Below are 15,215 nucleotides of genomic sequence, written 5' to 3' on the forward strand. Positions count from 1 at the left end.
CATGCTCAACAGATGGATGAAAAAAACAATAAAGTGCTTTTCTAATTCATAACTGTGAGGAAAGAAAAATAACAGGGCCCTCATTGTCCTGCAAATGCAATAAAATGGTCAAAATGGCATTTATAATTGAATAATACTTCAGTGGGATCTTTGTGGTCACCCTGGCAACATTAAAACCACCAACTCTGATTGTCCAATGTCACTTTGTCAACTTAAACAGTATTTTTAGTTTGAAGGTCATGTAAGGTCACTTCTAAAAGGATGAAGTCAGTTTTTAATAGGCTATTAGGCAATAGTCTCCCTCTTTAAGTGCATGATAATGGAAGTGCTCTTTTTATCATACATACAGTATGTGCATATGGTTAGGAAATGCCTGGCAAAGCTGAACTAAGGATAAAAATAATTCCTTTTTGAGACGGATAGTTCACAGGCCTTCTTCTGACATCCATCCACATCCTAGTTACTGGGCACAAATGCACACGTTTATGGCTGAAACAACAATGTACTCCCTTTTATTTATTATTATGATTAAATGGACCCACATTTTATATTAAGGAACCGCAGGAACACACACCAGACCCTCAGTCTAGCGGTTCTGTGGTTTTCTTCCCATATCCATTTATTTTTGTGAAGAAAGAGATAAGACAAAATGAGATGGGGCAGGGTAGCAGACCTGTCTGTCTATCCGTCTGCTGTACAGACCTAAAACCAGCTGGATCAAGTTCTCAGTGGCTCATCTGGTTCCTGTGGCAGCTGCAATAAAGTGGAGGAACCACGTACTGCATAGATTCCCTGCTGTCAGACAAGATCCAAAAGCATGCCATGAGAGAGAGAGAGAGAGAGAGAGAGAGAGAGAGAGAGAGAGAGAGAGAGAGAGAAGACTAAAATGGAGAAAAATGAGTGGGAAATTTAAAGAAAGAGAGAATTGAAGAAGCTGCTGACAGACCGTCCAACAACTTCGCTGACTATACTACAGACGAATCAAACGGAGTCATTTGAAATACAAACAAAATACCACATTATTATATGTATTTTGATTATCAAACTAAATCATCTTAACCACAAACGAGCTGAAAGTGGCATGTCAATGTGTCAAGTACAATTATAAATAAATTTGACATTTTCAAATATGCTGGCATGTTAAACAAGACTTCCATTGAATAAAAACAATGATTAGAGATCAGTGCCAAAAGAGTAAAACCTTATACTTGCAATGCCTCATTTGCGCCATATCCAAAAAATTATTACATTTTTCAGAGATTACTAGTTTTTATTTGAGCTCAGCGCCAGAAAATAACTTCATACTGAAACTATAATAATATTACTGTCCATGTATCTGACAAGGACGGTGTAATAATCGGGGTTTAGGTTGTGATAAAGACCAATATACCACTGTATCGACTTTCAGGACCAAAAAGCTTCACGCAATGATGCTTCACGAAAAACACTGACAAAGCAACAGGTTCAGAACTTCAGATAAATACAGCTGCACCACAAGTTATTTCTATTACACTGTCTCTGCTAAATTAAAACCACAGCATGCCATTTCCTGACCAGCTCATGGATGAATCTTTTGTTTAGTCAGAAAACAGATGAAAACAGGACCCATTCGCTTTATAAGTAAACAAAAAGCGGAACGCTTGGTTTGCAGAGACACCTGCAGAGTGACAGACACCTGGACACGCGTCCTGACTTCATTCATACCACCACGACTGAACTCGCTGTAATGCCGCCACACAAGCCACTCCAGCAAAGTCAGTGTGTGGCAGTCATGAGAAAACACTCCCCCCGCACTGTGCCCCAACACACACTCGTGTGCCGGATGACTGTGTGCACACAGAGACAGATAAAATAATGGAAACATTACAGGAGCAATCAGCAGCATCACATGCGCACTTCAGATGAACACACAGCACCAACCAGCGCGTGCAATACCGCCACGGACGCACTGAACGGTGTCTTACAAACTCCACAACTACATGTGGTGCTTGGCGAACTGAGAGAAAACTACAAGCGATACCTTTCTCCTCTTTTCCCTCTCACTGTCATCCGATCTTTTCATGTTCCTGAAGTACTGTTTACGCTGCCTCGGTTTCATAGCGCGCAGAGCTGGGCTATGTAGTCTTTAGATTGTGCCGTTAGCTTGTAAACTTTTCTTGAGCGGATTTAAATATAATCTTGGCTATGTTTATTATATTATATGTAACATGTATGACAATGAACCTGGTGTGGCTATTTTACGCTGCTGTTTTGTTTTTGAGTCGCTACCAGCATTCCGGTCAGGACTACATTTCCCTGAATCCTCGCGTCAGGAAAACTACGCTTGTAATTTGAGTCAAACCGGAAGTGGATATAGGCTCAGCTGGGCTGAGAGAGGTTCCCAGTGGATTTTATGCTCATGCGGTGCTAAACGTGATGTTAGAAGAATGACTGTTTTACTAAATGTACGTATTAATAATATATAACTAGCTCATAAAGGGGATTACTCTACCCTACAACGAATAGAAACTCAGTTTAGTATAGAGTTATAGGTATGTAAAGTTATTCTGTTGTGTTCAGGACAATTTTATATGTCTTTTCAAAATTTTCAGATAGAATACGATTATTGCGGTTATTAGGACCAGGCTTTCTGGCATTTTCAGGATTATATATAAATAAATACAATAAAACACAAAACACACACACCTATATATAATGTGTGGGTGTATGCTCTCTCTCTCTCTCTCTCTCTCTCTCAAATTCAAATGAGCTTTATTGGCATGACTCGCACGGTATTGCCAAAGCATTGTCCATTATATGCTTTCCTGTAGCTCAAATAGTAGAGCATGGTGCTAGCAACGCCAAGGTCATGGGTTCAATTCCCAGGGAAAACAAGCGCTGATAAAATGTAGAAACTGTAACTTGAATGCAATGTAAGTCGCTTTGGATAAAAGCGTCTGCTAAATGCATAAATGTAAATGCACATGAATAAGGAACAAACAATTATATAATACATAGAACAAGAATAGATCTGTAAAATAATTAAGTAAATATGTACATGTATCTTTCTTTTTTTCTCTTTTTTTTTCCACAAACAAGAAAAATATTTAAGACATTGTTAAATAATAAAAAAATAAAAATAAACCTTTGTACAACATGTAAGAAATGATCTTGCTTCAGTTTTGTCCACTGGCTGATAGTCTTAGTTTGTGGCAGGCTGATACATATCTTGCTGCTGTTGTGATCATTTTTGAATTTTCTCCTAAAATGTGACTTAATTTTTCTGCATTTGGTAATGCCATAAAATTTGGTTCAATTTGTTGGAATTTGGTGAAATATGCAGGTCTAATGTTGTGATAGTAATATAATATATAGTAATATATATATAGAGAGACAGTGCCCTCCATAAGTGTTGGAAGAGTAAAGACAAAATTGCTCTGTTGGCTGTGGAGTCAAGACATTTGCAAATATGATTAAAAGATGAATATGAGACAAAACTACAGAATGTCACATTTTATTATTAGCCGTTTCACCACATACATGTTCTGCCTTTACTCTCCTCTCCAGATGGTGAAATTCATGTTCATTTGGATTTAAATCTGGAGATTGACTTGGGTAATCTAAGACTTTCCATTTCTTTGCCCTTATAAATTCCTTGACTGAACTGGCGGGGTGTTTTGGGTCATTGTCCTGATGCAATATGAAGCACTTTACAATGAATATGGTGGCATTTTCTTGAATATTGGTAGGTAAGATGGTTTTGTACCCTTCCAAATTCATTCTGCTACTGTCATCATACATTAAGTCATCAGTAAAGTTGAGAGGGCCTGTTCCAGAGGCAGCCATGCATGCCCATGCCACGACACCACCTCCACCATGCTTTACAGATGAGGCTGTATGCTTGGGATCATTGCAGTTCCCTTTTTCTCTCCACATTTTTGCTTTCCCATCACTTAGATAAAGGTTCATCTTTGTCTGATCGGTCCATAAACACAGTTCCAAAAGTCTTCTGGCTCACCTTTGTGCTTTTTTGCAAACTCTAATCTTGCCTTTCTATTTTTGGTGCTGGTCAGAGGTGTCCATCTTGCTGTGTAGCATCTGTAATTCTGTGTCAAAGTCTCCTGAGGACAGTAGATTGTCAGAGCATCACCCCAGCTTTCTGGAAGTTGTTGGTGATTTTACAGACATGTCTTTTAGGGTTCATTTTCACAGCTTTTATGATTTGTCTGTCATCAACTACTGTTGTTTTCTCAGCCAATCAGGTCGTTGTTGGTTGCTGGTGTCGCTGGTGGTTTCCAAACTCTTGATTTCTCCATGCCCTTTGTTTTTGCAATAGCTCCAATTGACTTCCTCTTTTCTTTTAGCATCCAAATTGCTTGCTTTTCTCTCAAAGTCAGCTCCCTCATCTTCATCCTGGTTTGTGTGTGTCATCCTCAAATGCAAGATTCAGAATACAGAAGTAATGGATATAACTGATACGACACATTCCCTGCATTTAATATCTGAAGAATTAATGCAACAGGACACAGCTGATCACTTAGAAAGACCCGTGAGGCAACTTATGCTCACATCAGATAGAGCGATGAAACTCTAAAAGTGCTGAACTTCTTAGCTGATAAAACATGTACTGTATGTGTTGAATCACACAATAATAAAATGTGACATTCTGTAGTTTTGTCTCGTTGTTATCATATTTGTAAATGTCTTGACTCCACAGCCAACAGAGCACTTTTCTCTTTACTGTTCCAATACTTTTTGAGGGCACTGTATATAAATTTGTATATTGTATCTTATAAATGTATAACAATATCTGTACATACGACTGTTCTTGGACTAAGCATGAACTTTTGAATAGACATTTAAATTTAATGACCAAAATATGTATATAATACTGATTAAGGCTAAATTAACAAACATTTTACTTAAGGATGACCTCCTATACTGTAGCCAGGTGTGATTATATCATGATGGTTTTCAATTGTGATCCAAAAATCACAGGGGGGTGTCGTCTCTTTGGACAGTAGGGAGGCTAATTAACCTGAGAGTGTAAATTAATAATAAATGATTATACGATAATAAGGTTTAATAATACATAGCTAATAATACAGAGCAGTTTATAGCCACTGATGTTTGTACTCTCCTGAGGTGAATGAATGGAAATCAGAAACAGAGCTTTGCAGCTCCTACATAAAGAGTAATCGTGCTTTGAGCATATTCCAAAAAGTCAGTTTTGTCAGGTATCTTACAACCTCTTCTCCAGCTTTTGCCCAGGTGCTGTACAGCTGAAGACAGAAGGGCCCCAAAGCAGGATATGCTATTTTCCAATAACACCACTTTGAGCTGTAATAGAATATGTAGCAGCATTTGTGTATGACATGGACATAACCCCCTCTGAGCGTCTAAGGTCAACAGATATCTCGTAATGCATGTGAAGTGGTGTGAAAGATATACAGACACAAGCCCCACGGACGGGCAGGGGGGTATTAAAAGGTTTCAAAACACCTGCTATGTATTAGCATTACAGACTTTGATCAGTGTCTTCATTAGACTTCTTTGTAATCTCTCTTCTTTTATTATAGGGCTTACCCAGGCAAGCATGGTACGCAGATTGAACACATGTGTTCTCTTCACCTGTCTTGTAAAAAGCTCAAAGCACTCATACTTTCAAAGATTTCAGTGTCTCTGTCATCTTGTTGCAATAAACAGGAGGGCTCGTTTGATTCCTATTTATAACCTACTTTTCCGTCCTTCTCTTTTAGCTTTGGAGGGAAATATGTGTTTGAAAAATACCTTGAGCAAAGTGGCTCCATATGGATATAAGAGTATAAGCACATGTGTCTATGGGGATTCTTTTGTAAGCTAATGGAAAGGAAATTATTATTCTGTCATAGCTTTTTGAGGAAACAAAGTTCATGTCTGTTTATGCTTCACATCCAATCATTCAATTGATGTTTCTTTTGTGTGTGCGTGTTAAACCACTCTTCATATATTACATCTGTCACTCAAGGCTTATTTAAAAGCTCACCAGCAGGACTTCACGGACATCAGCAGTGGATTGTGTCTTCGAGCTGGTGACTGTCAGCCTGCTCTGCGTCCAATCATGTGCCTCATCATGTTCAAGAATACTTTTAATACGTGATCAGCAGGTTTAGGGGCAGCATGCTTTCAGATGTGGTACAAGTAAGACGGAAAACTTTGAACTCCTGGAGCTCATCAAATCCTCCTTGTCTTTTGTCTGGCCAATTCTCTGTTCTCACTTTCCACCATGGGGGATGTTATGTGTTATTGTGCAGCGCATTGACAGCAGATGACCCTCCGACAAGCCTGTGTTTTACCCCTACAAACAGCCATGAAAAAATGAGAGAGAGAGAGCTGAAATCAAAGGTGAAAAAGAGCCTTGTGCCAGAAAAACAATAAGTAACATTAAAGACAAATTCAGGGACCATTATACTCGCCTCATATATTAGAACCAGAACGTGCTATGTGGTTTGGAAGACAGCTTGTAAGTAAAAGCAGTTTCTCCTTTGATTAATAATACGTTTCCTTTTGAGCGCATACAATATTGGGCCACCTATACTTTAATGTAGCATTATCAAGTTGTGATGTGGTTTATTCTAAAGAGGTGGTAAAGTCTGGTAAAAACAGTAATGGGGGTCAGACACTGAGGCTGTTGTTTAAGACCGCTAAAGACCAATTTTGTCCTCCCCACATCCTGTCCGTGACCATTTTCTCAATGTCCTGCATGGTGAGCCTGGGAGAAAAGGAAGGCCTTTTGAGTTTTATTTGTATTGAGTGGGCATATGGAACAGACATGTGCCACCCCATGCCCTAACCTTCAATGATAAGCTGTAGGAAACTGTTATTTGTCAGTGCTATAAAGGAGATTGATGCCCAGTGGTTTCAATTAACTTCAAAGTGCTCTTCCCAGGCAGTAATAGTTATATCAAAACCCGAACTGTATTTTTTAGGTTCCACACTGGAGCTCTCAGAATGATTATGCACCCCTTTCAAAAGAGATTTTCTTTTCTTGCTGGCTTTATGCATTCCTGCTTTTTGCATTCCTGCCCCCCCCCCCCCCCACACACACACACACACACACACACACACACCTCACCCTGTTCTCAGTTTCATTTTCATATTCTTGTTTGAATGACCCACCTTTAAAGCTCTCGGATGTCAGAGTGTGGCTTGTGGCACTGGAGAGTCTGGGTACAAAACATAATTAATGGATAGATATGCAACAAATAGGCTAATAAGTGGTAGCACCGGCATGATTCAAGGACCATATGAAGCTCTACAAATGTTATTAGTCTCTGATTTATTGCACCTTGTAATAGTTTGTGAAATAAGGGTTAACAACCCTGTCTTTGAATGTCACGGTGGCCCTTTTTGTTAGATCCGTGTTCAGATCTGGCACAACCTTTGGCTTGTGTACACAGAATCAGGCAACCTAGGCATATAAAAATGATTCACAAAATACATGCACTAAGTACATGTTGATTAAGCCCCCTATAAATGATCACACACGCACCACAGGAAAAAGCCTGATGGGTGCTGAAGGAAAAGCGTGCAGCCTGGTGTTAGATGTGGTGTACCTCCTTGGCTAGGATCGCTTCCAGACGCCATCAGAGGGGGCAGTTTTGCTAGAGCTGTGATTTGAATACCATGATCGGTGAACAGTTTTATATGAAATCCATTAAAACGTGAGGTTTGACATACAAAAGAGCCCTGTTTTAAAACTCATGCCCAATGTCAGGCTGAAAGACATTATAAAATTCTATATACAGAAGCACACATCTTTTCTGTGTGTCTGTGCCTCGTATGCTAGTGAAGGTTAAGCCACTGGAATGACTGCTTTTATTCATGCATTACCGCAATAGGTTGAAGTCATCTGCCTTCCCAACAAAACATTGTTTTCAAAGGGAAAGTAAGGGCACATCGCTGCAGATCAACATATGCCATTCTTTTGCTTGATCTTTTTCTCTTGGCAGCTTCTACAAAATACTTCACATTTTAGTTCTGTACAACCTCCTCAGATCAAAGTCTCTTCAGAATGAAAGCTGAAGAACAATAATGGAATAATTAAAGCAGCAGTCCGTAACTTTTTTGGGTTAAAAATTATCCAAAATCAATATTTGAGCAAGTACATATTTGAGCAATTGTTCAAAACTATCGCCTTACTTTAGCCCGATTCACAACGGTTAGCTTATAATAATATTTTCTAATTTGAGTGGTATGGGTAGGTTTTCGCAGGAAATTCGAGCATGGCACTACGTCATTATGTCACGTCTGTAAACATAAAGAAGTTGTCCCATCTAGTAGGCTCTAGCACGTGCGGATGCTGCAGGTGGCGCATCGTTTATAGCCTTTTCTCACAGCAGCTGGAATAATTAAATCTATAATTTTTATGGCGGATTGAATCCAGAAAGTATTATTTGTTTATGAAACACATGTGAATGAAATTAAATTATATTCCACTTTTAAATGTGCTTCTGATTAGCCATTCAGATAGCCTGAATTTGCACAATATTTGTATTTTAAAGTAAACCAGTTCGAAGGGAGCATAGTTTGCTTTTTGGGTTAAAAGAATTTCTTAATATGAAATTTGAATGGTATGACAATCAGTGTTTGGGAAAGTTACTTTTAAAAGTAATGCATTCAAATATTGCGTTACTCCCTAAAAAAGTAACTAATTACGTTAGTTACTTTTTATGAAAAGTAATGCGTTACATTACTTTTATCAGGTAGAAGGTATCAATGAGTATCAAAGCTCGCTCTGTCAGATTGCTCAACAGCTTTTTTCCCCAGGCTGTGAGAGCTCTTAACTCCAATCTCCCCGTCCCCCTCTGACCCCCCCCACCCACCCAACTCATTAATACAGTTGACAACTTTTCCTAAGTGCAATTCTGGGTGTGCTACACACAGGTGATTGGGCTATACAAACCACCGGTAGTAACGCACTCGTCCCACTATATGCACATTAGACTTTCTATGAACACTCCCTGCTACAAAAACTCAATAAGAAAATGTTTACTTGAGCATTGCACTACAAATCTTTTTTGCACTATGCGCTGCTTCCCACAAAATCTCTCTTTAATCTGCACAACAATTTAATGTACGAAATATATATTTTGCACAATTTCATGTACAGTATATATGTAAAGTTCTTGTACAGTCTCAGTTTGTGAATGTCTAGGCAACTAGGTATAGTAGCTATAGTATTTATGGTATATGTATAGTCAGATGGTCTATTTTTGTCTATAGTCAGATGCTCTATAGTTTTTTTGTTTTTTTTTTGTTTTTTTATACTTGCATTGTTGTATGTTTATCTTATCTTTAACTAGTATGTAGCACCGTGGTCCTGCGAGACACGACATTTCGTTCCACTATATGTCCACACATGTAGCAGAATGACAATAAAGCTCAACTTGAACTTGAACTTGTAATGCTTCTTATGGTGCCCTACAACACTGAGAATGTAACGTGCCTTGCATTATGAATTTCTAAATTTATTCGTAGCTAGTGTGTCATCCTTACACGTATTTGCATAGAAAGTTTTAGGCCTTTTATTGTTGCGTTTATTAGTGATTGGGAAAAAAGGTTTTCAAAGCTCTGAATCAACTGAATCAATTTCTCCACAATGAAAAAAATAATAATAATCAGACCCTGCGTCCCAATGTGTATACTATCCACCCTATCTGCCCTAAAAAAATATTGAAAATTACTACTATCACATAGAATTTTGGATGGATAATATGCACATTGGGACGCAGGCAATGTTTCGAATTCGATACACCCATCTACATAGGCCTATACAGCAGCTTAATGAGATTTGAGTGTAAAACAAGTTCTGAAATAAAATGTGTATGCAGTGTAATGAACATTTTGTGCTAGCCTACAAGTTGGGGCCACGGTTACCCATAACACAAGCAATTGTAACATTCAGATGTTTTGCATTTATCAATGTAAACATTTTAGTAGCACTATTACTGTTGAACCATATGTTTTATACCAAAAGATGGCTGACAGATTTGTATACATAATCTGCGATCTCTGTATAACAGATGATTTATTTATATTTAACTTTCCCAATTAATGATTCTGTCTCCACGAGGATGTAAAAATGACATGCTTGTGTCTGTGTGTGTGTGGATAAAGCAATATTGTCTTCAGTTTGAGGTTTTCAGCAGCCGTTCATTGGATCTAAGCAGTATTAAAGCAGTCTCCCTGCTCAAACAGCATGTGTTTAATTGTGTATTTGGTTTGGCGTGTATGTGTGTGTATTGTGTTTGGTTTGGCCTGGGCTAAAAAGTGGCTTCTGGTTATCCATCGTTCATTAATGCTTTGATGTCAAAACCCAAAAGCTGCTTGTTTCCATTTAGATGCAGTTGTTATATGACTCTGACTCAGTGAGGGCGATGTGTTGTCTGTGTGTGTTAAACAGAATGCCTTATTAGCGAGAGATGACGAAGTCGTTTAGGGTATACGTGTGCGTGTGTCTCATGTGGTTGGCGGTCAGTTTTCATCATTACTGGCAGCAATGTTTTCCAGTTTCTGCATCATCATCACACCAGCTACATCATCACGAGGCCTTTCACCCTTGTCTTGACACCTGATTATATCAGCCTTCACAGGACCCTTCAAACTCACACGCATCAACTGCAAAAGCACGCACAAAAGCAGTGAGAGGCCGAGGGGAAGAAAAACAAGCGTTCTGTGATGTTTTGCTTAATTGAACACCACTGTAATTCATGATTTTCATGATGATATAACCATGTCAAACAAACAATCTGACCCCTCTCGACACGTAAACACACCCTTCAGGGGAAAAAGAGCACACTCAAGAGGCCGACAAAGACAGAGACCTACCACACACCTAGTGCTGACACTTTCCATAACCCCCATCCTCTCCCTCTCTGTCTCTCCCACTGTCAGGGAGACCAAAGCCGTCTGGGTAAAACCTTTTGAAGCCATCAAGTGGTTTTGCAAATTATGTTGTTTTGCGGCGCAACGCTGGGCCAGATTAATGAAAGAATGTGTGACTGTATTAGAATGTGGAAGACAAGCGTTGCCATCCTGAAACCGCCACAGCTTTTAAACGCATGTTGATTGCATGTCTGCCGGCTCGTTTCAACGTGGTGTCATAGACGGCTTTTGGACGGCAGCCCGAGGTTTGGGCTTATTTGTCTTTTATAAAAAGGACAACTATCCGAGCAGTGTCAAGGCACCCTTAGGCTCTTTGATATGCTGAAGCGGGAGGAGTTGGATCGGGTAGGATCGCTTCGCTCAGCTGGTCCGCAGATGTGTTGGTGGTGGGCGTCCTCTGACTGAACCAGGATCAGATTAGTGACTTCTCTTTTTTCACTTACCCCAATAAAAAGCGCACAATGCATTTTTTATATGTGTTAAAGGGAAAAAATCCCTCCACGGGCCAATAATTTGCAGGTGGCATTCGAATATGTGACCACTTATATTGCTCCTCTTATCATTAAAGAGAAAAGGCCTAGCTAGCTGACTTTTAACTTTTATGGTGGTTGCAGGCTGAATTTCGACTGAATTTTTGGGGTTTTCCTAACAGCGTGTCCAAAGCTTTAATAATCCGTTTTCCCTTTGTTTCGACTGACCCTGCAATTGCAACCAAAATGCTGGCAAAACAATATTTACTGACTTATCAATTTATTTCTTTGCAGAAAGTGCTTCCAGACGTTCTCATTAGTCCCTTCTCTCAGCTAGCGAATAAAGCGTGTTTGTTTATCCGTAACTGGAGAGGTGACAGAAATGCTGGCGTCGTTCCGGACTGCCGCGAAATACCCCAGCAGGCGGGATGAAACATCCTAGCGCTGTCCTGATCAGACAGGAAAAGAAAAACCCTGCCACGTGTCACATCAGAAGACCACGCGTTGTTCGATCGGCATCAACGGCACGTGGTGTGCAAATCGCCCAATGCCGGTTCTTTTGACCCTTTGAACCCATAAATCTGTTGACTTGCAGCCCTGGACAGATAAAAACTATCTCTCTGAGCCAGAACCCACAGGAATTTTCAGTCTGAATGTTTTTTGACATCGTTTATCACATACAAATGCTTCGAAATGTTGACTAATTACATGCTTTTCAGTGCTAACGGTCTGACTTGCGCAAAGGATAAGGTTGTGCCAGCGAATGTAGCAATTAGAGATGTCTTAACATGTGGTTATGCCGACCTGATGAACGGGTGTAGGGATGCATATAATCATGCGTTTAAACAGTAAACAGCACTTGGCCCTAAGCGAGCTGGGATACAATAGCACTCCCTTTGTCTCCCCCTATATTTACATAGTAAACTGTTGACACTTTTTGGCTGTGTCAGATTTGCGGAGCGGTGAGGCTGTAAACCTAATGCGACCCCTTTTTTTATACGCCTCTGACCTCAGCTCCCTACCTCGTAAATCAGCCGTAATTAAAAACGTAAAGAAAGGCCGTTTTTAAACATAAGACAGCCATTTTGAGGCATTACCCGGCATGCTTTGCTGCTGGTAATTAGTCAGCGATGGCAGATTAAACGTGTTTTCGAGAGACAACAACATGTGGATGGCAGACTGTGGTTTTCTGAATCCCAGATTCCTCCGGAGAGAGACAGGAGTCTGTCAGAGGGGAAACACTTGATTTAGAGCATTATTTCAGTAAATTACAGTCAGCTTCAAGGACGGGCCAGGATGTTTTAATTGCGAACATGAAATTATAAAGTGAAATAGCTGAGCGAATGTGTTTAAAGAAAGACAGATGCGCAGAAGTGTATTTTTGGGTTTGACGATGTGCATATTTCTCTCTCCCTCTCTCTCTCTCGCTCTCTCTTGGTCTTCATGGTTCTTTTTTAAAACTCATCTCTTTATGTCTAATGGCCAATTTACTGCATGAGTGCATACTCTGTGTCTCCTGCTCATGCTGTATGAGACATTACCATGCTTTGATTAAACTGTAGTCTGTGCCAGAACGGACAAATTTCTCTATTAACATTTGAAGAGGTGACTGAGGTTTTTTTTTTCAGGATAACATCTTGTCAGATTTCATTGTACACAGTCTTGAATAAGCCTTGTTTTACAGACCATATACTTTGGCCTTACATAAACCTCTGTGCCTCTGAATCCTATAAATTATACCTGTGAAGGGTTATAACCCCCCCCCCCCCCCCCCCCTCCCCTCTCTCTCTCTCTCTCTCTCTGTGTGTTTGATAGTGTGACATCCTCAAAATCATTCGCAGATGTAAACTCAAGTCGGTGGCCATTCGCAATATCTTTTGCGGTCGTGCGGATGAATCGAGTGTCACCAGAAGTCACTTTCCCTCCCGACTGCTGGTTTGGCAGCTTCAGGCTGGCGTTTTCTGCTGATTCTGTGGGGAAGATGTGTCTGTATGACTGTGTGTTTGCATGTAAATCCGTGTTGTGAAGGATAACAACAAAATGACGGCCACTAACAACAACAGCAGCCAAATTCAATCTGGCCCTGCAGCACAGAAGAGGAAATGACAGATGAATCTATTGATGAAAAGAAAGAGAAAGCAAGTGAGAACGTGAGAAATGGTTAGCCTGGTTTGATTTTGGTCACATTTCTTTCTTTCTCTGTAGGCCATATGTCACATGCAGCCATGGACCTGTGATCTGCTCTGCAGATGTGAGCCTGAGACAAGACACTGAGCCTGAGGGATGGACAGTTACTTCTGGTCTAAAACTGTATCATTTTGTTTAAATGTGTGTGTGTGTGTGTGTGTGTATGTAAGAGAGAGCGAGAGAGAGAGAGAGAGAGAGAGAGAGAGGCAAGAAAGCAGAAGACAGAGAGAGTTTGAAGGTGCATGGCTTATCTGTCGGTCTGTGCTGCCTCCTACTGTCTGAGGTTATATCTTAGCCATCTCATTCAGACAGATGAAATGGGAATGGCCATGAGAACCTATAAGTGGAAAATCATTACTTTTTTAGGGTTGTCAAAGTTTACACTTTGCACAATATATATTTTTAACACATGTACTAAATTTGGTATTATTACTGTTTCATTTAGCGTTTTAAAGGCTTAAATTCACTTTTTTTTTTTTAAATCAAGTCTCAAGTCTCTTTTGATCATTTGATCAAAAATATAGTAAAAATGGTAATATTGTGAAATATTATGATTTAGATTATTATTATTTTATTTTATGTAATTTAAAGCTAAATTTTCAGTAGCGTTACATGATCCTTCAGAAATCATTCTAATGTGCTGATTTGGTGCTCAAGAAACATTTCTTATTATTATGTTGAGCTTCTTATTTTTTTTATTTTATTTTATTTTTTTAATGAAAGCCATGATAATTTTTTTAGGATTCTTTCAGGATTGTTCAAAAGGAACAGCATTAAAAAAAAAAAAAAAAAACACAGAACTATTCTGAAACATTGCACATTTTGTGACTGTTACTTTTTCAAATTAATGCATGCTTGCTGGATAAAAGTATTAATTTCTTTAAAAAAAAAAACATCATTCTGACCCCAAACCTTTGAACCTATTTTGGAAACAGCATGTTGTCTTTATAATATGAAGCTTAATATATTTTCAGACAGTAAGAAAGTTTTTAATTCATGAAATTAAATAACTATAATTATACATTTTGGAAATGTCATCTTATTTTGGGCTTATTTTGGGCTTTCTCTAAAGGTTTGAAAGACCTTGATCTAGGGTTTAATAGTTTTTCCTACTGTATTTTTCTTCTGATTCTATAAAAAACATGGCAAATAACTGTCATCATTCTTTTTTTCCAAACTCATTTATCATTATATTTATTCTCATTTATTTGAACACACATTCACATAAGAAACGATTCCGCATCCTAAAATGAGGCTGAAATTAATGTAATTCAGAGCATCAAACAATAATACAGCAGTGAGCTGGATGGTTTCTCTGGAAAAATCTCTTTAGTCCACGACACACTGTTATAGCTGACTTATTATCAGAAGAGGTTTTGCTGAGACATGCAGCATTCTCTCAGGGTTTCCATAGATAGAGGAGTGACAGAGGGTTTCCTTTGACCTTTTCACTGCTTTGCTCTCTGTTCTCACCCCTCTCACCTCACCGGCTGACCTCTTAATGATAGATATCAGATTTAACTATTTAATTGGCCGCAATAAAACAAAACACAAAGACAACTTTGTTAGGGGAACATTACAGCCAAATGAGCCGCCGAGGCAAGCCAGAGTCTGTGTGTGTGACTGGAGGGTTTTCCCCCTCTGGAGAACAGA

The 15,215-nt window shown here is 39.2% G+C and overlaps 1 protein-coding gene across 4 annotated transcripts in view; it reads right to left on the reverse strand.

Annotated features, from left to right (window-relative positions):
- Positions 1-2,287, reverse strand: part of LOC306874394 (alpha-ketoglutarate-dependent dioxygenase FTO-like) — a 142,512-nt gene extending 140,225 nt beyond the window's left edge. For 3 of the 4 annotated variants that reach the window (XM_079424407.1, XM_079424409.1, XM_079424410.1), the window contains exon 1: positions 2,021-2,287. In XM_079424407.1, coding sequence (XP_079280533.1) covers positions 2,021-2,098 — 78 coding nt within the window. In that variant the 5' untranslated portion in view covers positions 2,099-2,287. The remainder of the gene's footprint in view (positions 1-2,020) is intronic. The other variant, XM_079424408.1, reaches the window with a different exon arrangement.
- Positions 2,288-15,215: the final 12,928 nt, after the last annotated feature.

This window comes from Barbus barbus, assembly GCF_936440315.1.
Source record: "Barbus barbus genome assembly, chromosome: 1".
Lineage (NCBI taxonomy): Eukaryota > Metazoa > Chordata > Actinopteri > Cypriniformes > Cyprinidae > Barbus > Barbus barbus.